The 26,814-nt window shown below is 32.4% G+C and overlaps 3 protein-coding genes across 5 annotated transcripts; all 3 read left to right on the forward strand.

Annotated features, from left to right (window-relative positions):
* The first annotated feature begins 5,241 nt into the window (after positions 1–5,241).
* Positions 5,242–9,003, forward strand: LOC123197311 (WD repeat-containing protein WRAP73-like). Of its 3 annotated transcripts, none has more exons than XM_044611548.1 (6): positions 5,242–5,523; positions 6,140–6,628; positions 7,180–7,401; positions 7,495–7,567; positions 7,960–8,070; positions 8,312–9,003. In XM_044611548.1, exons 1-6 carry the CDS (start codon positions 5,407–5,409, stop codon positions 8,677–8,679), a joined length of 1,380 nt encoding a protein of 459 aa, XP_044467483.1. In that variant the 5' UTR covers positions 5,242–5,406; the 3' UTR covers positions 8,680–9,003. The 3 variants fall into 3 exon arrangements, with proteins under 3 accessions (XP_044467483.1, XP_044467484.1, XP_044467485.1); XM_044611549.1 differs by having other exon boundaries at positions 7,963–8,070; XM_044611550.1 differs by having other exon boundaries at positions 5,385–5,523; positions 6,229–6,628.
* Positions 9,004–11,309: 2,306 nt separating this feature from the next.
* On the forward strand, positions 11,310–13,073 carry LOC123197599 (berberine bridge enzyme-like 15). Its single transcript, XM_044611924.1, has one exon. It carries the CDS (start codon positions 11,328–11,330, stop codon positions 12,939–12,941), a length of 1,614 nt encoding a protein of 537 aa, XP_044467859.1. The 5' UTR covers positions 11,310–11,327; the 3' UTR covers positions 12,942–13,073.
* Positions 13,074–17,931: 4,858 nt separating this feature from the next.
* LOC123198345 (berberine bridge enzyme-like 13) lies at positions 17,932–19,691 on the forward strand. The gene has a single exon (XM_044613037.1). The coding sequence runs from the start codon at positions 17,953–17,955 to the stop codon at positions 19,555–19,557; it is 1,605 nt and encodes a 534-aa protein (XP_044468972.1). The 5' UTR covers positions 17,932–17,952; the 3' UTR covers positions 19,558–19,691.
* Positions 19,692–26,814: the final 7,123 nt, after the last annotated feature.

A 26,814-nucleotide genomic window follows, 5' to 3' on the forward strand; every position in this document is an offset into this window, starting at 1 on the left:
TACTAAAATGACAGTTTTATTTGTTAAGTTTAAAAAACTTAAATATCTATCTTTTTGTTAAAATTCATTATTAAGATTAAAGGTAAAAATGTTATTTAGTTAAAAATATTTAAAAAACTAAAAATTTATCATATTTTCTCCTCTTAGTTTAAAAATATAATAATTTTCTCTTACTTAAGATTTGAAAAATTATCATTTTCCCTTAAAATATTTTTCACCACCTCTCTAATGATCATCTCTTTTCTAGTCGTTAACATTCTTTCTCCCTCTCAGTCTTTCTCATTGCTCTCATCAAAGATGAAAATAGCTAGGGAAGAGATTGGAAGGAAAATACCAACTAAAAGGGAGAGAGCGCACTCATAGATAACAAGTTTCGTGTCTCCAATGAGGGAAAAAAAACTTTTAAAAAATGATCACTTTTTAAATTTTAAATGAAAAAAAATTATTAAATTTTTAGATTAAAAGGGTAAAATATGATAAAATTTTAATTTTTAAAATTTTTTAATTATATTTTTACTCTTAACTCAAACAATAAATTTTAATAAAGGAATGAGATTTGAGGTTTTTAAACTTAACCATGGAACCTTGACAATTAAACAAACCTTGGGTGGGAACAAATCTTTTAGCCTTATTTTTATACAATAAAATATGTACATATTTTATTGCTCAAAATTATATATACAATTTGGGATATTAATTAAAATATGCAAAATTTTATCCGCTTAAACCTTTTTATGCAAATCTACAGGCATTTTACCTTTATAAGCAAATTTATTTGTAATTCCAAAATACCCTCCCAGCCTTGTAGGTGTCATACAGGGCAGGCGCAGGAAGGAATGCTTGAGTGCATGCGGAATGCGTGAGTACGTGCGAAGTGCGCGGTGCGTACGAATGCGCGCACCCTCATATATATATAAACAGAGTGCGAGGGTGCGTGCACTCTGCACGCACTCTCGCGCTCTTTCTTATATATATATATATATATATATATATATAATATATATATATATATATATATATATATATATATATATATATATATATATATAACAGTGTGAGGGTGTGCGCACCCTCGCACTGTGTCTTATATATATATATAAAATATTATAATATAATATATATTTAAAAATTATTATTATTATTATATATTATATTAAATATTATAATATTTAATATATATATATTTATGATATTTTTTAAATAATATTATTTAAATATATATATATATAAAAGAAAGAGTGCGCGCACCCTCGCACTCTGTTTATATATATATATGAGGGTGCACGCACTTGTATGCACTATGCACTTCGCACGCAACCAAACATTCATTCTCGCGCCTACGCACCCTGTATGACACTTACAAAGCTAGGAGAGTATTTTTAGAATTACAAATAAATTTGCTTATAAAAGTAAAATGATTGTAGGTTTGCCTAAAAAGATTTAAGTGGATAAAATTTTGACTATTTTAATTAATATCATAGAGAAAATTGCCTAAAAAGGTTTGATATAAAAACATTTTTTTCACCTTTTAATTATATATAAAAAATATTTACCCATCTAAAATTAAACTATATTAATTTAAAAACATGGGCACATTTTTAAAATATTAAATTACCATTTTATTTTTAATATTTTATTTCTTAAAATTATCATATATCCCTAAATTAAAATTTAAATAGGGGTGTCAGTAATGTATAATGATATGTTTAGAGTAAACTATTGTTTTTTAAAATTGTTAAGGTGTTAATAAAAAAATTTTAAAAGTTTTTAGAAATTTTAAAAAATGTAAAGGTGTTTTGAAAGATTTTATAATTTAATATGTTCATTTGTTAGTCTCAAAAGTGACAATTATATATTTAAATAATTTAAATAAATACAACTAATTAGAGATATAAGTGTCATATTATAATATATTTGATCTATAAAAGTACTTCAAACTTCCAAGTATGTAAGGTAAATATGATCATTTTTTGAATAAGAATGGAAAATTATCTATTTGTCCCTTAAAAGTTTTAAAAATTAACATTTGCATCCTAAAAATTTGTTTGCAGTATATAGATGTCAACTGATTAGGTCGAGTTGAGTCGTGCTAGGCTAGCCTTAGCTCAACTCGTCGTGCTAGCGAGCTGGATTGGTCCATTAACTTATGAGGGTTTGCGACATAACCCACAATATATCAGGTCGTATAATATCAAGCCCTAATCAGGTTAACCCATTGGCTTTTGTGGATCGATTCAATTTTTAATAATAAATTATTTTTTATTAATTATAAAAAATGACTAATTTATATTCATTTTCAAATTAATACAATCAAAAATAGTATTTCGTAAATAGTAGGCTAACCTTACAAATTATATTTTGTATTTATATTCAAATAATGTAAAATTATTTATATTCATATTTTAATTAAATGAAACTTTTTATTTTGTTTTTATAGTTTTATTAGTATTTTAACTATGTTTATCAACCATTATCTCACATGTGTGTACTCATTTTATAAATCATTCTCACACTATCCCTCATGCACCAACTCTCCTCATCGCTTCAAATCCACCAAACTCTTAAAACTTCATTTCACAAATTCACTTGTAGGAGCGATTGTTATAAGGGCAGTGTCTCTACTTTCTTTGAACATGGAGATTCCAAGGTATTATGTGGACAAAATATTGAGTTACAACTTCATAAACAAGCGGCTTCTACCAGAAGCTTAGATGTACTTTTCGTACCTTGATGTGACGTCATATCCGCTCCTCCAACATAAACACTAAAAAACTTGCATGTGTAGGCATCAAATAGTGTCATTTCTCATTTTTGTTTTATCTGTTACTCTATCTTTTATTTAATGTCTAACAACAAAAATTTCATTTTGTTAATTATTTTTTTCTTTAGAATACTTTGATAATGAAAAAACTTAATATGTTCAAAACAAAAAACGTGTTCAAATAATTGAGATAAATTCACTTTTGTACACTCAAATAGAGAAAAATTGATGTAATATAAATACTGTAAAAGAAACCATATGAGAACAAGTAAGAATGAAATCATATATTTCACTATCATACTTCATTTTAAAGATCCTCTAATTTGAAAAATCTAAATGGAGTAGCAGATGATGCAAAAGTCAGAAGTGTCACTCCAAATAATTTAAAGAATCACTTCTTGTTTTTGCTTTATCCACTACTTCACTTAGATTTTTTAAACCATAATATCTTTATAATGATGTATAAAAATTAGAAATCTAATTTCACTTGTTCCTATAAGCTCTTTCTTATAGTATTAAACAAATTAAAATTTGATTAAGAGAGTTTCAGATAGAAGAAAATGTAAAGAGATATTGGAAAATTATGGAGAATGAGGGGAAGAGGGTTCATATTAAAAAAAAAAAAAGAAAAAAATTTCTTTTTGCCTGTTGCCTAATTGTTTATATATTTTTTAATTCTTTTAATAGCCCAAAGTTTGATTTCCAGTTTTAGACACCGCCACTACAGTAGTGAGATGATTATGGTGGCGAAGAAGTAACACCAATATTAGGGTTTTAAAATAAGGCCAAACGACTATTTCCCACCCAAGGTATGCTGTAATGACAAGTTTCCCCCCTTTAACTATGGAAATATCAAACACCCACCCATGGCCAGTTAAAAGTAACGGGTTAAGGGTAAAATTGTCATTTTCTCTATAATATTAAAAAATAAACTAAAATATAATTTCCTTTTGCCCCCAAAGTTTGAAAACAAAAATTTCCCCCCAGCCTAAGTTTAAGAAAATGGCAGTTTCACCCTAGGGTTTGGTTTTGAAATCTCCGGCGACCTCTCCGGCTCCGTTGCCGACGGCTTCTCCCTCCCGAAGAATCCTCTCCTTCTGGTGATCGGTTTCCTCCCATTTGGAGGCCCGATCGTCGCCGGAAAAGCGGTGGGAGACGAAGAACTTCGTCGGGGAAGACGAAGTTCTTCGTCTTCCCAGACGAAGACGACGACTTCGTCTTCGTCTGGGAAGACGAAGAACTTCGTCTTCCCCGACGAAGTTCTTCGTCTCCCACCGCTTTTCCGGCGACGATCGGGCCTCCAAATGGGAGGAAACCGATCACCGGAAGGAGAGGATTCTTCGGGAGGGAGAAGCCGTCGGCAACGGAGCCGGAGAGGTCGCCGGAGATTTCAAAACCAAACCCTAGGGTGAAACTGCCATTTTCTTAAACTTAGGCTGGGGGAAATTTTGTTTTCAAACTTTAGGGGGCAAAAAGAGATAAAATTTTCAGGCGTTAGGGTTCTGTTAAATTTAACTGGCCATGGGTGGGTGTTTGGTATTTCCATAGTTAAAGGGGGGAAACTTGTCATTACAGCATACCTTGGGTGGGAAATAGTCGTTTGGCCCTTTAAAATAATTGCAGGGACCGATTTATAAATTATTAAACATTTTTATAAGTTAAATGTTGTGCTTAAAATATTTGAGTTTAATTGTTAAACTATTATTCTAAAATTTTTCAAATTTTATGAATGGTGAAATTACTATTTTGTCTTTGTATGATTAATTTATTATAAAAAATGTTTAATTTTATGTTATGAAAAATGTTTTTAAACTAAATCACGGGTGTAAAATTAATTTACTCTTAAGGGCCGTTTGATTTCAGTTTTTGAAGATTACTTCGGTAATATGTCTTTTATTCCCTTATTTGGTTAGTCAATAATAAAAAATTACAGTAATCTTCTATTACTAATACTGACGTAATAGATAATATAGATAGTAATTTGATTATCACATTTACCTTAGATATTTAAAGATTATCAATGTAATATTGATTTTATTATAATTATATTATTATTTAATAATTTTTTGTGAAAAAAATAATTTTTTAATTAATGTTACAAATAATATAAAAAATTTTAAAAATAACTACATTCAAAGACATTTAAGTAAAATAATTTATTAGTAATTTTTTATTACTTTTAACCAAACATAATAATTATTTATACCTATCAAATTTTATCAAATATAGTAATCATTTATACCCAGTAATCTTTTAAGTATTCTATCTTTAAAGTAATCTTTTTATTTTGATGATAAAATATTACTCAAACCAAACGTCATTTTAAATAAAATATTTTCCACTTGGGGCTAATTTGGGCCTATTAGTATATCCAATTAGTCACAACCTCAAAACCCGAACCGGCCCACACACTATATATCCGTTCGAGGCGCAGACGGAACGCCGTTAACCATTTTTATATTTTTAGTTTTCTGTTAGTTTCTTTCTCGAGTTTCGATCTTCACTGTCCCCTTCGAAAAATTTGAAAATCTCTCCAGTTGCAAACGCACTTACCTTCAACAAGATCTAAGCATTCACTGCCTCTGCCGACATGAATTTGCAAATCTTGTGACTGTTTTCGGTTTATTATTTCTGTCGTGACTGTAATGGAGTTCACTGAAGCTTATAAACAGACCGGGCCGTGTTGTTTTTCGCCTAACTCGCGTTACGTAGCTGTGGCCGTCGATTATCGTCTCGTCATCCGGGATACTCACTCGTTTAAGGTAATTCTTTTTCTTTTTTACCTTTTAGCTGGCTTGTAATTTGTAAATGTATCTCGTAATCTAAGATTTAAAATTGGTCGAGATCTCGCTCTGGTGATTGTTGCAACTTGATCCCGGGCTTATTTCAGAATTATATATAATACCGGCTCATTTCTTAACTATTTTTTGTAACATTATGATAAGATCAGGTACAATATGTAAAATCCTGACTTTTGGGAACCATTTAGATGTATAATCAAGTTCCTAGATTGAATTAAAATGGTTTCTGAGATTAAAATAATTTGCAATTAAAATTGTTGCTTCTGATTTGTACTTAATCAATTAGCTTTTAATTATCGGGAAAATTTTATTGACATAGCCTTTTTTTTGGTTGAAATATAAGCATGCATAAAGCCCGTTTCTTTGACACAATTTTTTTCTAAAATTTATCTTTAATCTTTATGCGAGGAAGGTTTGTCAATATATGTAGTTTTAATTAGGCTAAGATGAATAGAATTTTAAACTAATTTATATACAAGGCTATTACCTAGTGCTGGTCAAGGATGCATGGTCCTCAGATGCTTTGGGACTGCCGAGTAGTATAGACCTTTGAATGTATTTTATGTTTATGATGCAGGTTGTGCAGTTGTTTTCATGCTTGGATAAGATAAGCTATATCGAATGGGCACTTGATTCTGAATATATTCTTTGCGGTCTTTATAAAAGACCAATGATACAGGCATGGTCACTGACCCAACCTGAATGGACATGCAAGATAGATGAAGGTCCTGCAGGCATTGCCTATGCTCGATGGAGTCCAGATAGCCGTCACATACTTACCACATCAGATTTTCAGCTGCGATTAACAGTTTGGTCACTACTGAACACAGCATGTGTTCATGTGCAATGGCCCAAGCATGCTTCCAAGGGGGTCTCTTTTACCCAAGATGGGAAATTTGCTGCCATTTGTACCAGACGTGATTGCAAGGACTATATAAATCTGCTCTCCTGCCATTCTTGGGAGATAATGGGTGTCTTTGCTGTTGATACATTGGATTTGGCTGATATTCAATGGTCACCTGATGATAGCTCTATAGTGATTTGGGATTCACCTTTGGAATATAAGGTAGTTAATGTTTTCCTTTTTGTTGCTTTAAAACTAGTTACTGCTACATTTTCCATTGATAATAATATACAAATATGTGAAATAATTCTGATTGCCCCTTTTGTACAGGTAAACTTCTAGTTTCCAACCTATACACTTTGAATTTCTTGTTAAATGAAATCTTCTATTTATGTACTGAGAGGGCATCATGTTTTCTGGCATTTTTATTCATATATAAAGACGATGAACATTTATGAGACCTTGAATGTGTGAATTGGGTTTTTTTCATTTGAGACTATTGATTATGTGATCATGGTATACTTGATTGTTGCATGAAACAATGACCGTGGAAATGAATGTCTTGAAATTTTATATGAACATAATAAGCCTGAAAAAGAGTCTGGCATAAATGTTACTGACTAACTGCATATTTATTAGACCACTACCAACCCCCCTCATTATCTTAGTTTTGGTTTTTATGTTAAAGGATTTGGATCTGTTAACTTTCTTGTGTAGTGATTTTTCGTCAATTTACACTTTTCTGAACCATGAAAAGGTTGTTTTATGTACAGGTTCTAATTTACTCTCCAGATGGAAGGTGTCTATTCAAGTATCAAGCGTATGAAAGTGGACTTGGAGTAAAAAGTGTTTCATGGTCTCCATGTGGCCAGTTTCTAGCTGTGGGTAGTTATGACCAGATGTTGCGAGTATTGAGTCACCTGACTTGGAAAACATTTGCTGAATTTATTCATCTATCAACTGTACGTGCTCCTTGTTTTGCTGCTGTTTTCAAGGTAACTGATTTTCGTTTACTAAGTTCACAGAATGGAGAAAGATGATATAATCTATTAGAAGTGAATTTTGCCTCTTCTTTCTTAAAATGGCAGGAGGTAGATGAACCATTGCAGATTGATATGTCTGATTTATGTTTGAGTGATGATTTTATGCAAGGCAGTTCTGGTGAGCACAATTTCCAAATGTTTCTTTAACAAGTAACAATCACATTATTATTGAGTTCCATAAGCAAGCAAGGTATCTAATGGATGTAATTTTGAAATGTGTGAGGTTGACACTGCCTCTTTAATCTTGTTTTGGCAAATAAAGAAACCAGAAGTCAGTTCCTGATTTCATGTAACATATTTATAATTCTTCTTAGGTAATTGCTCACATAGTTTATCAGACCAAAAAAAAAAAGAGAGAAAGAAAGAAGTTTATAATCGTGCAGTGTGATTATTTTGCCTGTTGCTGATGCTGGCATAGTATGATCTTTCACAGTAAAGTCCCTTTATCTCTGTTTTTATATGCAAATTTTGGTTTTTCAATCATTTGATTGGTGTTCTTTTTCCTCAAAGAAGATGCATCAGATGGACACTTCAGAGTTAGATACGACGTTGTGGAAGTGCCAATTACTTTGCCTTTTCAGAAGCCTCCTGCCGACAAACCCAACCCTAAACAAGGAATTGGTGAGCCCTTTTTCCTTGTTTACAAAATATTTTGAATAAATACCCTGTTTGTTTTCTATGAAGGCAATAGCATCAGCTTGTAAATTTAGAATGTGAGGCTGGTGTACTGTGTTTAGTACTCAGAACTCAGCTTGGAGACTTTATTACTTGCATAACAAACTGATAAATATAGTGTCTATCAGTTTCAAAGTTTTTGAATTCCTTTCATATGATGAACTGAATAAATTAATTTTAATTTCAGGCCTTATGTCATGGAGCAGTGATAGTCAATATATTTGCACTCGTAATGATAGCATGCCAACTGCTCTTTGGATATGGGACATTCGTCGTCTTGAACTTGCTGCCATTCTGATACAGAAGGACCCTATCCGATCAGCAGCATGGGACCCAACATGTGCACGTCTTGTTCTATGCACTGGAAGTTCTCACTTGTATATGTGGACCCCTTCCGGTGCCTACTGTGTGAGTAATCCACTACCACAGTTCAACATAATTGATCTGAAATGGAATCCAAATGGAAGCTGTCTTCTCCTCAAAGACAAAGAGTCATTCTGCTGTGCTGCTGTGGATGTGCTGCCGGAATCCAGTGACTATAGCTCAGATGATTAAAGCAATGTTTCATGTCATAATCTGGATGGCATGCAACTATTTGAAAGAATGTGAGCAATTGTGATTCCCCCTTTCCAATTACCTCATTGTAGTCCAGGCTATGCAATCGTTGCTGTTGTGTTGTAACATTACCTTGTCTAGGGACACTTTTCTTTCCATTTAGTTTCTATGTATAGTTGGGAAAGGAAAGTGGAAAGGTAGGATTACATTTCTGTGGGTTATGGGGAGACAGTATCCTACATTTTGCTAAATGTCTCCTTTATGCAGGACAATCTCAAAGATTTGCTACATGGGATTCTGATTCCATGAGTCATTTGTTTTTCATTCTTTCTGCTTCTGGCCTCCACTGAACATGTGATTTGAAATAGGTAGTTTGACGGTAAGAAAGATGAAATTCAACAATTTTGATAAACCTGGAAAATAATTGTAGCTTCTCTGCATTTTCTATTGAATTTCTTTAGTGCTTGTTGGACCGTGTGGAGCTTAAGCTCAAGCTTGAGTTTGCTACAAAGGTGTTTGAGCTTGACTCGTTTGAGAGGATTTAAACTCGAGCTTGAGTTTGAACTGAACTTTGAGTTTAATTCGGTTATTGTAATGAGTTGAAATAAGTAAAATGATGTCATTTTGATACGTATTGATTAAAAATATGTATAAAAATAATATTGTTTTAGTTGATTCATATCAAAATTTTTCAAGTTAGCGAGTTTGATGAACTGAACACCTATAAAACTCTAGTTCAAAAATATTTAATTTTTATGTTTGAGTTTGAGTTTAAATTTATTTAAATTGAACTTGTTTTGGACTTATTTGAGTTGAGCTCAATTTAACTAAAATCCAACCCTACTGCCAACAGACAAGGAAACTAATTGTAGCTTCTCTGCATTTATTTAATATTGTGTTGGAAGTAAAATTAGAAAAAAAATTGCCGACCTTGAAGAATTGAAGCCTCGTGGTCAAGCTTTTCCCACCCATCTCAAGATTTGTGTAAATTTTGTTTCGGTTACACCAAGTTTGAAAATGGTAGCCACTATCTTATTCTTTATGGTTACATCCCTAACGATTCAAGTTTATCGTTACATCAATTTAAATTTATGATATTAAATTACACTCGTTTAAACCATTTGTGTTATTTTAACCCTCCAAATTCTCACATATATGAATAGTATTATGTATACATTTTTTATTACGTATTTAAATAAATAAATTACGTGTTATCATTTAATTAGGTGTTGCTTATTTTTAATTTATTATTGATTTAGGAATATATATTTATTGCATGGTAAATTACAATTCAAAATCGTCAAATCAATAGTTCTCTTGTTACAACATGACAAATAGCACCCGGGACTATATGATAAACTACAATTCAAATTTGTCAAATCAACAACTCTTGTGTGGTATATTGTGATGTTAAGTTACAATCTAAGAATTCAGTTCAATTGGTTCTCTGACATATAATCGTCAATCAACTTTTCTTTTTTAAAGTAATTTAAATCAAGATTTCATAAGTATGGTAGAGACTTGAATCTAAGTTTTTTTATTTTAAATTCTAATGTTTTATCAATTTTGTTAATCTCTCATGTTAAATCAACAGTTCTTTTGTTGCACCAAGCAATCTGGGAGAGCTTGTTGATATTGAGAAACTAAGAGCTTTTCTTTTGGTTTGGGAAACTTTAGCAGTTTGTTTGTGTTGTAGAGGGAACTGGGAGCACCTACCAAGCCCAGGCTGCTATCAACTTTGCAATCATTGTCTATTTCTTATACTAATAATTATAGATTGGACTGTAACTTTCGGTGTAGTTTATAAGTCCAAGTGGGTTTTGTTGTTTCTCTTAGCCGGCAACCAAGACCAAGGAATGGACAATCCTGGAAGGTTTAATTTGAGTGCACACAATCTTTGCTTTCCCAAATTAGTCCACAGATTTGTTTGAGCACTTAACGTTATTATTTTTCACTTGTTAAACATCGTTATCCGAAGCCCCTCAATAATTATTGGGATTGCATTCTAAGCCAAGGATGGATCACTTTCCCTTGGGCGTGTACTCTTTCCAAGCCCAGGAAACATATCATCATGCACTTTTTTTGACCAAGTGAACTTAGCTTGGCTTGAATTGAGTGCAACCAAGCTCAAACCCATTTTAAAGATATTTAAATTTGGTTTATTTAAGAGCTTGAGTTTAAGTTTAAACCAAATTTTAAGTTTGATGTAATACTGTTGTTAAATAAAAATGATTAAAATAATATCATTTTAATTCATATTAGGTAAAACGATGTCGTTTTAATCAATTCGCATTGAATTTGTTTAGAGTCGCAAGTTCAACAAATCAAATACTCATAAAGTTTAAGCTATTAAGTTTGAAAATATTTAACTTCAAAGCTTGAACTTAAGTTTGGTTTATTTCAGATTCGTTTGAACCAAATTCATTGCGAGTTCAACTCAAATATGTTTGACTCGAATCTAACTCTAATAATATAAAATAAAATAAAATAAAATAAAAATAATAAAGCCAAACCAGAAAAGGTGGGGACTCCCTAACTTGAAGTTAGGATAATCTATGAATTTGATGCACGTTTCATCAAACCCATAACACTTATATATTTCATTTCACCTTTTGTTCTTGTACTAACACATAAGCAGAACTTGAACCATGGTGATTTCAAGAACTTACTTTGTTTCAACAGTTACAGTTCTTTTGTTATCTGCTTCATGGGCCACTTCAACTTCCATTTTAGATGACTATATGCAATGCATCTCTGCACATTCTTTGATATTTTCTCCTTCCACTTTCTACACCCCTGACAACTCTTCATTTTCCTCAATCCTGCAATCTTCTGCTCAAAACCTCAGGTACCTTGTGCCTTCTGCGCCCAAGCCTGAGTTCATCTTCACGCCTTTGTGTGAATCCAATGTTCAAGCAGCTGTTATTTGCTCCAAAGAAACTGGAATTCATCTCCGAGTCCGAAGTGGAGGCCATGACTATGAGGGCCTCTCTTATGTGTCTCAAATTGAAAAACCTTTCTTTTTACTGGACCTTTCAAAACTCCGCAATGTCAGTGTTAATATCGACGATAACAGCACTTGGGTTCAGGCGGGCGCCACCATTGGTGAAACATACTACAGAATTGCAGAGAAAAGCAAAGTTCATGGCTTCCCAGCTGGTCTTTGTACAAGTTTAGGGATCGGCGGGCACATTACAGGAGGGGCTTATGGTTCCATGATGAGGAAATATGGCCTCGGTGCTGACAATGTTGTCGATGCCCGAATTGTGGATGCTAGTGGCAGAGTTCTTGATCGGCAAGCCATGGGCGAAGACCTTTTTTGGGCGATAAGAGGCGGAGGAGGAGCAAGCTTTGGAATTATTCTAGCCTGGAAGCTGAAACTGGTTCCTGTGCCGTCAACTGTCACAGTTTTTACCGTCACTAAGACCCTGGAAGAAGGTGCCACAAAGCTCCTCTATAGATGGCAACAAGTTGTAGATAAACTGGATGAGGATCTCTTCATTAGAGTTATCATTTCGCCTGAAGCAAGCACAGAGCAACAAGGGAAGAGAACTATAACAACCTCATACAACGCCTTGTTTCTCGGCGGCGCCACCAGGCTCCTCCAGGTGATGGAAGAGAGCTTCCCTGAACTGGGTTTAACAAGAAAAGACTGTATTGAAACAAGCTGGATCAAATCAGTGCTTTACATTGCTGGATACCCAATTACCACACCTCCTGAAGTTCTACTTCAAGGGAAGTCTTTGTTCAAGAACTTTTTCAAAGCCAAATCAGACTTTGTCAAAGAGCCAATTCCTGAAACTGCACTTGAGGGGCTATGGAAAAGGATCCTGGAAGAAGAGGGTCCACTGTCAATATGGACCCCTTATGGAGGAATGATGAGCAAGATTTCAGAATCTGAAATTCCTTTCCCTCACAGAAAGGGAACCATATTCAAAATCCAGTACTTGAGTACATGGCAAGATGATGAAAAGAATGTGACGCAGCATTTCGACTGGGTAAGGAGGTTGTACGATTACATGGGGCCTTATGTTTCAAAGCTTCCCAGAACTGCATATGTGAATTACAGAGATCTTGATTTGGGAGAGAACAAGGATAAAAACACAAGCTTCATTCAGGCAAGTAGTTGGGGAGCTAAGTATTTCAAGGATAATTTCATCAGATTGGTGAAAGTGAAGACACAAGTTGATCCTGACAACTTCTTTAGGCATGAACAAAGCATTCCACCTCTTCCACGCATTAGGGAGGTGGACATTGAATAGAGCTAAATTTGAATTGAGTTTGTTCGAGTTTTCTAAGGTTTGATTGGACTAGTATATGCATAGTTAAATCATAATTTTGATTGTGTTGCTTGGTTTGATTATAATGAATAAAACTGTCTATCAAGTTTGCGATATTCCTCTCACCACAACAAAAGAAAATTCTTGTTCATTAGAGTGGGAACGAAAATTAATGTGGGGATGAAAAATCATCTCCATTCCTGAGAATTGATCCGAAATTTCGGTATATATCCATGACCCGAAGGGGGCGGGGCCCCGTTTCTCAGAAATTTTGCCATCCCCGGGCAATAAACTAATGGTTTATATTGAAATGTACTTAATTAATGTTACTCCCCATGTTTTATTGTTATTTAAAATGCTAATCTTATTAATGAGAGTTGATAGTTAAAAGGCTAAATTTTAACTTTATATGTGATAAAAAAATCTTCCTTAATAGAATTCTTGAATATGACATCTACAAAAACGATTAACGATTTACAAACATGTGTTATACCAACTTGCAACTCAAGAAGAAACCTTGAGCAAGACAAAATATCTTCTAAAAGTCATGAATAGGAAACAAGGGTCTAAACCAACATGACTCCTACAATCTACTTACGGGGTATTTGGTTAGGGATATTAAAGATTACTCTAGTAATAAATCTGTTATTACTTATATTATTTTGTTTGGTTTATAAGTAATAAAATATTCCGATAATCTTCTATTATCAATGGTAATTTGACAAGTAATATAAGAGGTGATTTGATTACTACCTCTGCTTTAGGTATTAAAAGATTACTAAGATAATTTTTATTTTATTATGATTATATTCTTATTTATTAATTTTTTAGGGTAAAAATAATCTTATTTTCAATTAATATAATAAATAACACAAAAAATAATTTAAAATAATTATACCCAAAGGTATTTAAATAAAATAATATACTAGTATTCTTTTATTACATCTAATCAAATACAATAATTATTTATATTTATCTAGTTTTATCAAATTTTATCAAATATAGTAATAATTTATATTCAGTAATCCTGAAGGTAATCTATCTTAAATGTAATAATATTTCAATTTTGGTAATAAAATATTTCTTAAACCAAATGCTCCCTTAGTGTTAAATATGAATTCCCTATTATCACAAAATTATTTTCCTCAGTTATGACGATCACACTTAATGTACAATTATGCTCATACTATATCAAGATCACAAAAACCCCTATCAACTAACAAACTTTGATACTTTTTTTTTCTTTTGTAAGTAACTTGGATACTTTATAAGACAAATGTATATGCAACTCTAACCACAAGTGGTATAAATTCCTAATAGTAGAAAGATTAATGGGAAGACATGATTTCAATTCCATTACTATCTAATTTTATCTTAACTTTTATTATTATATCAATTATTTCCTAATTCTATCAAAAATACTTTTTACCATTCGATTGCCGCTTTAGATTTGTTATACCACTCCATGTTTACATTAATCATATTATAAAATTACCGTAAATGTAGATTTTTGATATTTTAGACTGAATCACATTAAAAACTTACGGATTTACAAATAGAAACAACAGAAAATTAGATTACTAAAATAAAATAAAAAAATCTAGAATAACACATTAAAAATATTTAAACCTCAAAATTCGGGGAAAAATAGGTCTTGGTATAAAACCAAAATTTTAACAATTATTCTCATTTTAAAGGATATAATTACATTAGTGGGTAGATATTATACTGATAATAAGTAACTTTTAGAAAATATTAAATATCTTTTGAAATGATTAAAAATCCCCTATAAAATATGAAAAATTCAAAGTATAATTTCAATAAAAAAATCTTTAAATATTTTTCAAAAAAATTGGACCCCCGAAACTTAAGTATCTCTCCGACAAAAGAAATTAAGCTCATTTATTTGGACATGATACTTTCATAAAACAAAGGCCAAAAGACTTTTTTCCACCCAAAGTTTTGGTAAAATCTCAAACTCATACTAGTTAACATTTAAAAATTTAACTATCAACTATTTTATTAAAATTTATTATCAAGGTTAAGGGTAAAAATATCATTTAATTTAAATATCAAGGTTAAGGGTAAAAATCTAATAATCTCCCCTCACCCAAAGTTTGAAAAGTAGTCATTTTCTCTCTAAGGTTTTCATTTTTTCTAGTTTCTTCTCTAACGACCAGAACCAGCTTTCCCACCATCTTTTATCAATTGCTGAAGAAGAAGAAAGGGCAATAGATTGAATGCTTGGATGACAAAAAGGAAGGACACTTGACAAGAAGGAAGTGCGACAAGAAGCAATAGATGTCATGACCCCTCAACAAAAGGAAGAAGGAAGGGAGACGCTTGAACGATGAGAAGGAAGGATGCTCAATGAGAAGCAAGTGCGATGAGAAGCGACAAATCTCACTACGCTCGATAAAAAGGAAAGGAGATGCTCATACGACAAATTTATGCTCGAAGATGGGACTACAAATCACGCTTTAACTTATCCGATCTTTGACGAAAACAATTAGGATTGGAAGGAGAGAGAATGTGACCAAAGATAATGATGGCCGCCAGAAGTAGTGACGAAAAAAATCTTACGGAAAATAACTACCTTTCAAACTTTGGATAAATAAAGATTATTAATTTTTAAATCTCGGAGGTGAGATGTGATAAATTTTTAGTTTTTTTAATATTTTTATCTAAATAATATTTTTATTTTTAATTATAATAATAAATTTTAAAACTTAATATATAAGTTTGAGATTTTATTGAATCTCGATGGAAATAAGGTCTTTTGGCCTAAAACAAACGGACAGCCATGGCCTTTTGTAGTCGACGGTAGCTGGCCAACATCTCAGTTGGCTGTGACCCAAAACAAGAAGGCTTTAACTGATGAAGAGAAAAATTATGGTATATTTATGAATAAGCTGCATTATTTTTTCATTATAATAAGCTAAATCTTTTAGTTTAAATTATTTTGTGACATAATTGTCTTCAACTAAAACCAACTATTTTCCTAACCAATTAAAAAATCAGAGAAGAAAGCTCAAGGATGAACAACCCTCTTTTGTTAAAATGAAATGTGAAGCCGCTGGGGTATATGTACTTCGCTGACTTTCTTAAATTATTTTTTATTTCGGCCTCTTCACTATTTTCCATGGAGGTTTGATCAAACAGCAGACTCATATCCTTTACTTTTCAAAAAATTCATTTCTTCATCCCATTGTCAAAGGTTAGAATCGAGCTTGAATTTAATTTAATTGAGCCTATAACAAGCTCAATTCAAGTAAGTTCAAGTTTAAACTTGAGTATAAGAGTTAAATATTTTTAATTCAAATTCTAGTTAGAGTTTTGAAAATATTTGATTTGTCAAACTCGTGAACATAAAAAAGTTTGATACAAATTAATTAAAATATTATCGTTTTAGTATCGAGTCTAACCCAAAGTTCTATTCGAGTTTAATTTTTCTCAAATGAGTTAAATTTGAATACTCTTAAAGCAAATTTAACTCGATTTAAAACTATCTACATGATTATTAAAGGGATTCATTAATTTTATCAATAAAAAAACATTTATGATACTTTATTTATTCCAATGTAATAATATAGGGTTAGTATCATTCGCACACCTAATGGGATAAACAAATTACACTTAGAACCCTAAATACTTTACTCTAGCTTTTTCCTTCCCATTTTCACTGGCAACTTCTTCTCTGGTCGAGAATCATACCAATTTGGTGTGATTTCAATTGACATCACACTAATTAGTGTAATTTTGAACATCACCAATGATTGTTAAATTTTAATTGAAAAAAATATAAATTAGAGGAAATTTAATTCATAAAATTTTAGGGATGAAGTGTTATTTAACTCTCGGGTTTGGAAGTGATGAATTCTTTATTGGTTCACTATAACTTTTGTACATATTTTGATATGATCAATTACCATCTTTATAGGAAAAGGGCAGATTCAGAGGGGGTTTTGACATCAAATTCAGAAATAATAGTGCAGTCATGTACCTTGATGCATGAGGGGTGGATGGTGCAAATCAAAACCCAAAAAGAGTCGGTCCATGCTTATGGATATGTATAGTTGTACATGACTAATAAATTAAGATAGACCCTAATGGTTTCAGAAGAAAAAGATAAATAGTAACCCTAAGGTACCCTTTTCCTTCAACTCTTGTAATTCAATTAGGGTTATCCTATATGATGCCTTAGATAAGTGTATTGTACTCGACGCTAATTCAATACTAAATTCAACTTTCCACTCAAACCTTTTTCTAGGTCCCGTTAAATCATTCACAAGGTTTGAGAAGCTTTTATATATGACAACAAAGTCATCTTGGGTCCTAACACCTATGTTAAGGCACCTCTCACCGATTTAATTCCAATTTAAAAGTGATCAATGCTTTATCAATTTTTTTTTTTTTTTGGTTTTATCAACAATTTTATTAAAGAAAAATTAACAGGTTTTCTAACAAATTTAATAGACAAGTAACAAAATAACTTATTTCAAACTTAAAGAATGAGAATATGATGCATCATCATCAATGAAACATGGAGTGGGAAATAGTCATTTGACTTATATTTTATATTAAAATATTATTGTTGACTATATATCTTTTAAAAATATTATTATATATTCAAGAGTTGTTACTTGTTTCCTAAGGATCCGGCTGGAAGAAATGTTCAAATTAAACAATATGAGCTTGTATATTACTCATTTTCATTCATTTCCTTTGAATACGGCTCAATTTCAGGCATTTTCCTGCTACAGAGCCTAGCTTCATAAAAAAGTAAACAAAATTTGACAGACCGGGAAGTAGATCAATTCACATTTTCCAAGTAACTAAAATTCACATTTCAGTTCTTTGCAACTCAAAATAAAAAATACACCCAGTTTTGAATATCTAATTTATCAACAATTTATTATAAAAGGGATCATCCAAATCATAGCCTATATATGCCACGAGTATGAAATCTAAACTCCTCACTTGATAGAAAATCATGGGGATTTCAAGCAATTTCGTTGTACTCGTTTTAGTTTTTTTGTTTTCAGTTTCATGGGCAACTTCAAATCCAGCTGCAACTCTGCAAAGTTTCAAGAAGTGCCTCTCTTTCAATTCTATTGTATCTATTTCTTCCTCAAGTTTTTACACCCCAGATAATTCTTCATCATTTTCTTCAATCCTGAATTCCACTGCACAAAACCTGAGGTATTTGGAGCCTTCAAAGCCTAAGCCTGAGTTTATTTTCATGCCTTTGGCTGAATCCCAAGTCCAGGCAGCTGTTATCTGCTGCAAAAAGCTCGGAATTCATCTCAGAGTCCGAAGTGGAGGCCATGACTATGAGGGTCTCTCTTATGTCTCCGAAATCGAAACGCCTTTTGTAATGGTTGACCTTTCCAAGCTTCGATCCATTAACGTTGATATTCAGCAGAACATTGCCTGGGTTCAGGCAGGCGCCACCATTGGTGAAGTGTACTACAGGATTGCTCAGAAAAGCAAAGTTCACGGCTTTCCTGCCGGCCTCTGCACAAGTTTAGGCATTGGTGGACACATTACAGGCGGAGCTTACGGTTCCATGATGAGAAAATACGGCCTGGGAGTTGACAATGTTCTTGACGCCCGAATTGTAGATGCCCATGGTAGAATTCTTGACCGAGCTTCCATGGGAGAAGACCTCTTTTGGGCCATCAGAGGTGGCGCCGGAGCAAGCTTCGGAATCATTCTCTCCTGGAAGATAAAACTGGTTCCGGTACCGGAAACTGTTACAGTTTTTACAGTCCCCAAGACCCTGGAACAAGGCGCCACAAAGCTCCTCCATAGATGGCAACAAATTGCAGATAAACTTGATGAGAATCTCTTCATCAGAGTCATTATTCAAACAACTGCAGGCCAAAACGACAGCAGAACTGTAACAACTTCATACAATTGCCTGTTTCTCGGCACTGCCAATGAACTTCTCAAGGTAATGAAGAAGAGCTTCCCGGAATTGGGATTATTGCCAAAAGATTGCATCGAAACAAGCTGGATTAATTCTGTGCTTTACATCGCCGGGTATCCAAGCAACATAACAGCAGAATTTCTTCTCCAGGGGAAGCCATTTTTACCCAAGGTGTATTTCAAAGCCAAATCAGACTATGTTAAAGAGCCCATTCCTGAAGAGGCACTTGAGGGGCTATGGAAAAGGTTTTTACAGGAAGATTCTCCGTATTCAATATGGACCCCGTATGGTGGAATGATGAGCAGGATTTCCGAATCTGCAATTCCTTTTCCTCACAGAAAGGGAAATTTATTCAAAATCCAGTACTTGACGGCTTGGGTAGATGGAGAAAAGAGCGATGAACGACATATGAATTGGTTAAGGGAGCTTTATAGTTACATGGGGCCTTATGTTTCTCAGTCTCCAAGAGAAGCGTATGTGAATTACAGGGATCTTGACTTGGGGATGAACAAGAAGCGAGACACGAGTTACAAGGAGGCGAAGGTCTGGGGGGAGAAGTATTTCAAGCATAATTTCTACAGATTAGTGAAAGTAAAAACCAAATATGATCCTGGAAATGTCTTCAGGCATGAGCAGAGTATTCCACCTCTGTCATTCAAATCCTAACGAATAAAAATACGTGTATCTGTATCAATTGAAATAAGAATTTGTAATTGAGTGACGTGATTATTAAATTTTATTATTACTTTAAAATCACTCAATCTGAACCAGGTCCTCCATGGACAGATAAGTTTGAGCATTTTGTGGCTTTTCTTTCTGCTGTATTACTACCAAATAGAATAAAAATGTTAGTCGTGTTCGGAATTCACATTCAATTGGCTTTTAACGGTTGCACATTAGCAGTGTGTTCGACTAGTAAGTTCATGAAATAAAAAGTAGGATTGCGTAACAACTAACAAATCCAATTGAGTCTCACATCGTGGAAATTGGATTTGTATATTCATCAGCATTTTTTTAGGAGGTGAGTTTTTCCAATGAGTAATAAGGCCAAAAGACTTATTCCCAATCTTACCCAAGGCTGGGTCAAATCTCAAACTCACATCCATAAGATTTAAAAAACTCAAATATTTATTTACCTTGTTAAAATTCTTTGTTAAAGTTAAAAATAAAACTGTTATTTGATAAAAAATTAAAAAGAAATATAAAATTTTGTTTCATTTTTTTATTTTAGTTTAAAAAACTAACAATTTTTTTTTACACAAAAATTTGAAAAATTCACTTTTTTTTCCTAAGTTTTTTCTTCTTTCTTTGGTGATTGGAATCTGTTTCTGCCGTTGACTAGCTTTTTCACCATCTTTTTCTCTCATTGGTAGCCTTTCCACCGTAACATTTCCGCCAGCATTTAAAATAATGATTAATGAGAGAATCTGCCTAAACCTTACCCATTTGATAAATCCAGTGTTGGCAAAGAAGCAGGTTTAAACTTCTAATAATTAAACTTTAAATATTTATGGAATCATAACTGTGAGCAGAAGCAACCAAAACGAACAAGCCTATCACTAAAATTCTTGCTGAAAATGTGAACATGTTTCTGTTTTTAAGTAGTAAATTAATTGAGTCATTAGAGAAATATTAAAATATCAGGTTCTGTGTCACCTAGTACCATAGTGGACAAACAAAGAAAGACATGTTGGGTTGCTGGCTCAGTAGGTTAACTTTCTTTTCTGGTTAAAAAGAGTAAAAAAGAAAGACAATGTTTCCGATTTGGAAAAATCTAATCTTTGATTTGAATGGTTGCAAAGTGAGTGATAATGCTGTTGGTTCTCATTGTGGACCCAAAATATCACCCATGCACCAAAAGAGTAAAATTAAAATCTTAAATAGGGAAAAGGACTATTTTCTATACGAGTTTTAATTGAAATTCAAAATCATATCTACAATAATTAAAAAACCCAAACTCCTAGTCATAACTCAACTTCTGTTAACTATTTTTGTTAAAAGTAAGGATAAAATAGTTATTTTATTGTTTATATTAAAAAGATATAAAATGTTTTACTCTCCTGATTTTATAAACCACTGTACAATGAAGAGATGTCTCTTCGTCGTAGCACTGTGCTACAGTAAAGAGAAATGTTGGTTTTTAAAATCTGGGTTGGGCTGGGGTGGGGTAGGGTGGGGTAGGGGGGAGTAACAAATTTTATATTTTTTTAATATAAACAGTAAAATAATTATTTTACTTTTACTTGTAACCGAAAAAGTTAATAGAAGTTAGACCATAGGTGAGAGTTTGAGTTTTTTAACTATCGCAGATATAATTTTGAATTTCAACTAAAACTTAGGTGGGAAATAATCCTCTTCCCTTTTAAATATGATATTTATTCATAATTTATCGAGATCAAATTACGGGGTAAAAATGTGCACAATGTAAACAAGGTGTGTTAGTATGTACATTTTCCTACTTTAATTTAACGAGTATATTGGTTTTCCTACTCATGTATAAATTCACACATGTATTAATACACAAAATATACAAAATTTATTCTATTTGATTTTTCACATGACATTAGAGATTAAATCACCCTTTTGCACCCTATCAGTTTAAAAACAATCTTTCCTTTTTTCAATATTTTTTCTAATTGCAACCGTTAGTCACTACTTTTAAGAACTTTCAACTTCACCCTCTCGCCCAATCAATCTTTTCCGACAATGCTCTCTCCATTTTTCAGCCATTAATGATTGTCTTTGTGGGTTCAATCTCACCGGTTCTCTTTTTTCCAACACTATTTTTGTTTTCCTGATTATTGGTTATTATTCCTTTCCAGTTGATCTCTCATTTTTTTTTTTACCATCAACGGTCATCTTCAATTACTCCTTTTCAGATGCTCTCTCAACTTTCTAGTGACAATGCCACTAAGATTTGTTATTTCCAGCAACGCCATAGACCAACCGATATTTATTCTTTCTAGTTACGACATAGACAAGTTTCTCTTTCTCTCTCATAGAGCTCCTCTCCAGCGAGCAACAAACCTTTTCGATGTGATTCAGCTTTCCAGTAGTTGTGGATTCTCTCTCCGGCAGATTTGAATCCCATCGGTACTGTGCGTTCGATACTCCCAGCTGGTACTTTTCCTTAGACTACAAATTGATTTTGGATTTACTATTTGGGTGTTGTATACATATATTGGATAGGCCTAATGAGTATTTCCCACTAGGTTTGATGCAAACCTAATTTTTTACTTGTTAATTATTAAAAATTTAAATACAAACACGTCTGTTAAGTTTTGTTATTATTGTCAAGGAGAAAATTGTTATTTATCAAAATATTTAAAAAAACTAAAGATTTATTATATTCTCCCCTCTAAGTTTAAAAATATAACAAATTTTTTCTCACCAAAGTTTTAAAAATCTAAATACACACCCATTGGCGGCTAGGAATGATGGCTAGAAAAACTTTAAGGAAAAATATTAATTTTTCAAACTTTTGAGTAGGAAAAATTTGTTAGATTTTTAAATTTAGGGGAAATATGACAAATTTATAATTTTTTAATATTTTGATAAATAAAAATTTTATTTATGATAATAAAAATAAAATTTAATAGATATGTGAGTATTTAAATTTTCGATAACGAATTCATAAAACGTTAGGTTTGTGTCAAACCTTGGGTGGGAAATAGTCATTCGGCCTGTTGGATTTTGCATGTTGGCTTGGTTGTGTTGGGCTTTTGAGTTTAATATTTGGGTACTGTTTGAACATACTGGATATAACATAGTGCCATTGCTATTGGATTGTGTTTGGATCATGGAAATTAATCTTAGATTGCGATTGGGCTTGAAATCCCAAATTGGTATAAGATTTTGGGCTTGGATTACTATTGCCGTTGATTGTGTTGGACCAAGTCTACCAAATTGAATTGGATATTAGTTACACTTATTTATTCCATGGATAAGGTGGGTATCTCACACTTCATTAATACAACCCTTAACGATGCCAACAATGTGTAACACCTAAAGATGAGTCTAAGGGTGTTTCGGTTTTTTTTTTTTCTATGTTTTTGTGTAATTTAATTTGCAAAGAAGTGAACGGACGTTCATAATAAGGGTGGACATTTGTTCCTGCATAGCGAAGGGTAGAATAATCTTTTCACATCAGACACGTGAAAATAGTTAAATGTGAAGGGATGACTCTTGTACATACACGTCCTTTTATCTGACACATCAATTTTGAATTTGGATGAGATATGTATCCAGGTGATTTTGAGACATGCCTTAATAGAACAGTAAGATGAATGACCATCCATAGAGGAGGGATAGCCTTTTGTGCAGTTAAAAACACAAAATAAAAGAGGGCGTTGGGCTGTTTGGTTTATTTTTATGTTTTGTAATTTTAGAGAACCAAACAACCAACCAAAGGATATTTGAGAGTGCCAAGAGGAGGATTCAATTGCCGAAAACTTCATAGCCACGTGAAGACCTTATTGTCTATAGAGGATAGGTAAGTAGCGCGGTCTTCTCTTTTTCCTTTTGTTGGTTTTGTAAATAGGGTATGAAAAGGCCATGCTAAGTTGATGTGTATCTCTACTGTGGTTGTTTGTTAATGCACAAGAGATTGATGTATATTGATTATCTCATATTGTGTATGAATTAAATATAAAAATTTGTGTATGCAAGATGACATATAGCGAATCTTGATGTTTAGAGTATCAGATTGATGAATGACCATGATCTATTTAAATTCTAGTACTAAGATGATTAATGATGATGACATGTTTGCTAGAGACTTGTGGTGGTTGATTGTAGTTGATTATTTTGTGAAAATAGACTAGAAAATGTAAAATCCAATAGGGTGCACGATTTTCAAATTGCAATAAATGTTCATTCATCTGTTATGTAAAAAAAAAGTTGGTTGTTCACATGAAGTATGTTCGTTCTAGAGTTAAGGTATGAACGGTCATTTGGTATGGTACAAATGCCCATTCATGGCACTGTAGGATAAATGTTATGAATAATAGAGGAATGAGTGTTAGAGACTTAACGATGTTAGTCAAACATTCTTAGGTTGTTAGCTAAAAAAGGGTAAACGCTCCTTCATAGCAAGTTGTATGCCCGTTCTTTAGCTTAAAAATGAACAAGGATCAATGGGCATAATGACACCTATTCACGAAATGCAAAAATATTATTTTACCTTTATATTATGTGTAAAAAAGGGAAAAACATGGAAATGCCTTAGTAAAGACAAATTAAGATGGTTAGCTATAGAAAGAGTGTCTGACTATGTGGAAAATGATATAAACTTTGACTGAATTGAATATGGATAAAAAATAAAAAAAAGTTTTTGATTGAATCGAATATGGATAAAAAATAAAAAAATTAAAAAAATTAATGTATACCTAGATAACCACCAATTGTGTGCGTAAGTAACGTTGTATGTGAAAACAATAGGGTTATATGACAAATGATACATATGAGATGCATCATACACTAAGTGCTAAAGTGCATTAGCCACTTATTTTCAATTCAAGTGTGCATGGTAAGGGAGAATGACATATTAATTAGTTTCTTATTCCTCTGCCATAATTATACTAAATAAAACCTAAATTAGAGAAAAAGACCAAAATATCTTCGGGTTTATCTATGAGTGTTATAGGCTGTGGGTTATATGGTCAGTTAAAGGGTGAGCATAAGGGCATATTGGTCATTTCATTATATTTGTTTGACTTATTTATTTATAAGATTTTATGAGACAATGTATCACTATGATTTGTTATATTATGCAAGCCATCTTTTCATATTTTCATTTTTATGAAAGTTTATCTACGTAGAATTTTGGTAATTTTACATAATATTTTAATTTTGCACAAAATTTGGCGAGTGTATCATGCATGTTAAGTCAAGTGAATGTTGCACTTCTCTCTAGAGGGTAACACTTTTAGAGAGGGGTATTACAACTACGTTAGTGAAAATTAGAATTTAAGAAAACTCGAATAAGTTTGCTTTAAGTGTGTGAGACTGTTTAAAAAGATGAATCACAAAAAGGAAAATAACTAAAGTTTTTATGTGATTCAACCCAATGATCGAAACGCCTATGTTCATGGAGTTCTCACTGGTTTGAACGTATTATAAGAGTATGTTTAGAGGGAAAAGTAAATTTGAAATTCCTCTAATTTGTGGCCTTAACCCATGATTTGAATTTAAATAGATGAAATTATACCTATATTAACAACATTTTTTTTATGAGGAAGTTAACATCTTGTTGTATGACCGTTATAAAAATATTGTGTCATAGAATCCTGTTAAACATTTTCTTTGATTATCCCAAAAAACCATTAGCTTCATAAAACTATATATTTATTATCGTTTGGTCATTAATCGTTTATCATGATGTTTGAATCTCAAATCTATTATAAACTTTGAGTTGAAAAGTTACTTAGTCATTGTTTACTAGCTGGTATATCTAACTATACTTATAAGGTTAACCTTGGAACACCCAATTTAATTGTATAACAAATGTTTTAATATAGTAGCGATATTAGGTATAATATACATAAATGCAATGGTTCTTTTTTTAAATTGAGTTTGATTTGAAATTTTTGGAGACCTACCAAGAGGTACGGTTCCGAAGGCATCCGAACCTGTAGTGTGTTTGCCATCCTTATCTATGTAAAAAGACTAGACAGATTTGAAAGAATACGTTATAGTGGGCAATTAAGAGAGAAGTTGGGGGTTGGTGGTTGGCTGAAGTTGGACTTACCCTTCAACGTCTTGTGAGGATGTTAAGTGACGGGCTAAACCCCAACCCATCAATGAGTCCTTCCATCATCAATGGTAGGGCCTCAATTCATTTGGATAACGCCAGTAGCTGATTCCAATAATATTTGGTATAAATAATTCACAACTTTGCCTGTTTTTAGCCCTACTTATTTGCCTCTCTTCTTGTCCTTTTCCCGACATAAGATTATAAGAATATATAGCTAATCATAGTTATCAATATTTTTCATTCATATTTGTTAAATGGATATATACGAAATATAATGATCGAATTTATAATTTTATATTAAATAAATTAAAATTTTATAAATATGATACATAACAAGAAATTGAATATAATTATATCTGATCCGAAGTGAATTGTTTTACTTTATTTATTCTATTAGCTAAAATAATATATAAGTATAATATAATTTTAAATCTCATATAATATAAAGGCCAAAGGATTATTTTCCACCCAGGAAATCCCAAACTTTCACACTAACTTTTAAAAATACAATCAAATTTCTACTAAAAATTTTAGTTAAGGTTAAGGGTAAAATCTTATATATTAAAAAATTAAAGTTTTATCACATTTTTCTTTCCTATAATTAAAAACTTATATTTTCCCTTCAATCCAAAGTCTGCAAAGTGAAAAAAACCTGCCTAGGGTTTGTTCCTCTTCTTCGAACGCCAATTTCTTTTACCTCGATCGTTGATCGTCTTCTCTTCTCTCTTTATCTCTCCTCTAGTCTCTCTCCCTTGCCTCTCTGACCCTTTTCGACATGATAAGAAGACGAACAGTCTTCGTCTACGACGAAGATGCGTCGTCTTTGTCTCTTTAACGAAGACTCCGTTTGTCTTCACTTGAGACAAAGATGATTTTATCTTTGTCTTTAGTCGAAGATGACTGGAGAGGTAAGGGAGAGAGACCGGAGGAGAGATAAAGGGGAAAGGGAGGATGACCGATGGTCAGGGAAGGAAAAATCGATATTGGAAGAAGAGAAACAAAACCTATGGGGTATTTATCACTTTTTAAACTTTAGGTTAGGAGAAAATATAAATTTTTAAATATAGACAAGGAAAATGTGATAAAACTTTAATTTTTTAGTAAATGATTATTTCACCCTAAACCTTAATTGAAAATTTTAACGGAAATTTGGTTATGGGTAGATGTTT

This window comes from Mangifera indica, chromosome 15 (genome assembly GCF_011075055.1).
Source record: "Mangifera indica cultivar Alphonso chromosome 15, CATAS_Mindica_2.1, whole genome shotgun sequence".
Lineage (NCBI taxonomy): Eukaryota > Viridiplantae > Streptophyta > Magnoliopsida > Sapindales > Anacardiaceae > Mangifera > Mangifera indica.

What these genes read in the sequence shown, in the direction of transcription:
- LOC123197311 (XM_044611548.1), top strand. Translation starts at nt 5,407, where the DNA reads ATGGAGTTCACTGAAGCTTATAAACAGACCGGGCCGTGTTGTTTTTCG. An exon ending in TTTTATGCAAGGCAGTTCTG is followed by an intron (nt 7,568 to 7,959) that starts GTGAGCACAATT and finishes TTTTCCTCAAAG; the next exon opens with AAGATGCATCAGATGGACAC. An exon ending in CAACCCTAAACAAGGAATTG is followed by an intron (nt 8,071 to 8,311) that starts GTGAGCCCTTTT and finishes TTTTAATTTCAG; the next exon opens with GCCTTATGTCATGGAGCAGT.
- LOC123197599 (XM_044611924.1), top strand. Translation starts at nt 11,328, where the DNA reads ATGGTGATTTCAAGAACTTACTTTGTTTCAACAGTTACAGTTCTTTTG.
- LOC123198345 (XM_044613037.1), top strand. Translation starts at nt 17,953, where the DNA reads ATGGGGATTTCAAGCAATTTCGTTGTACTCGTTTTAGTTTTTTTGTTT.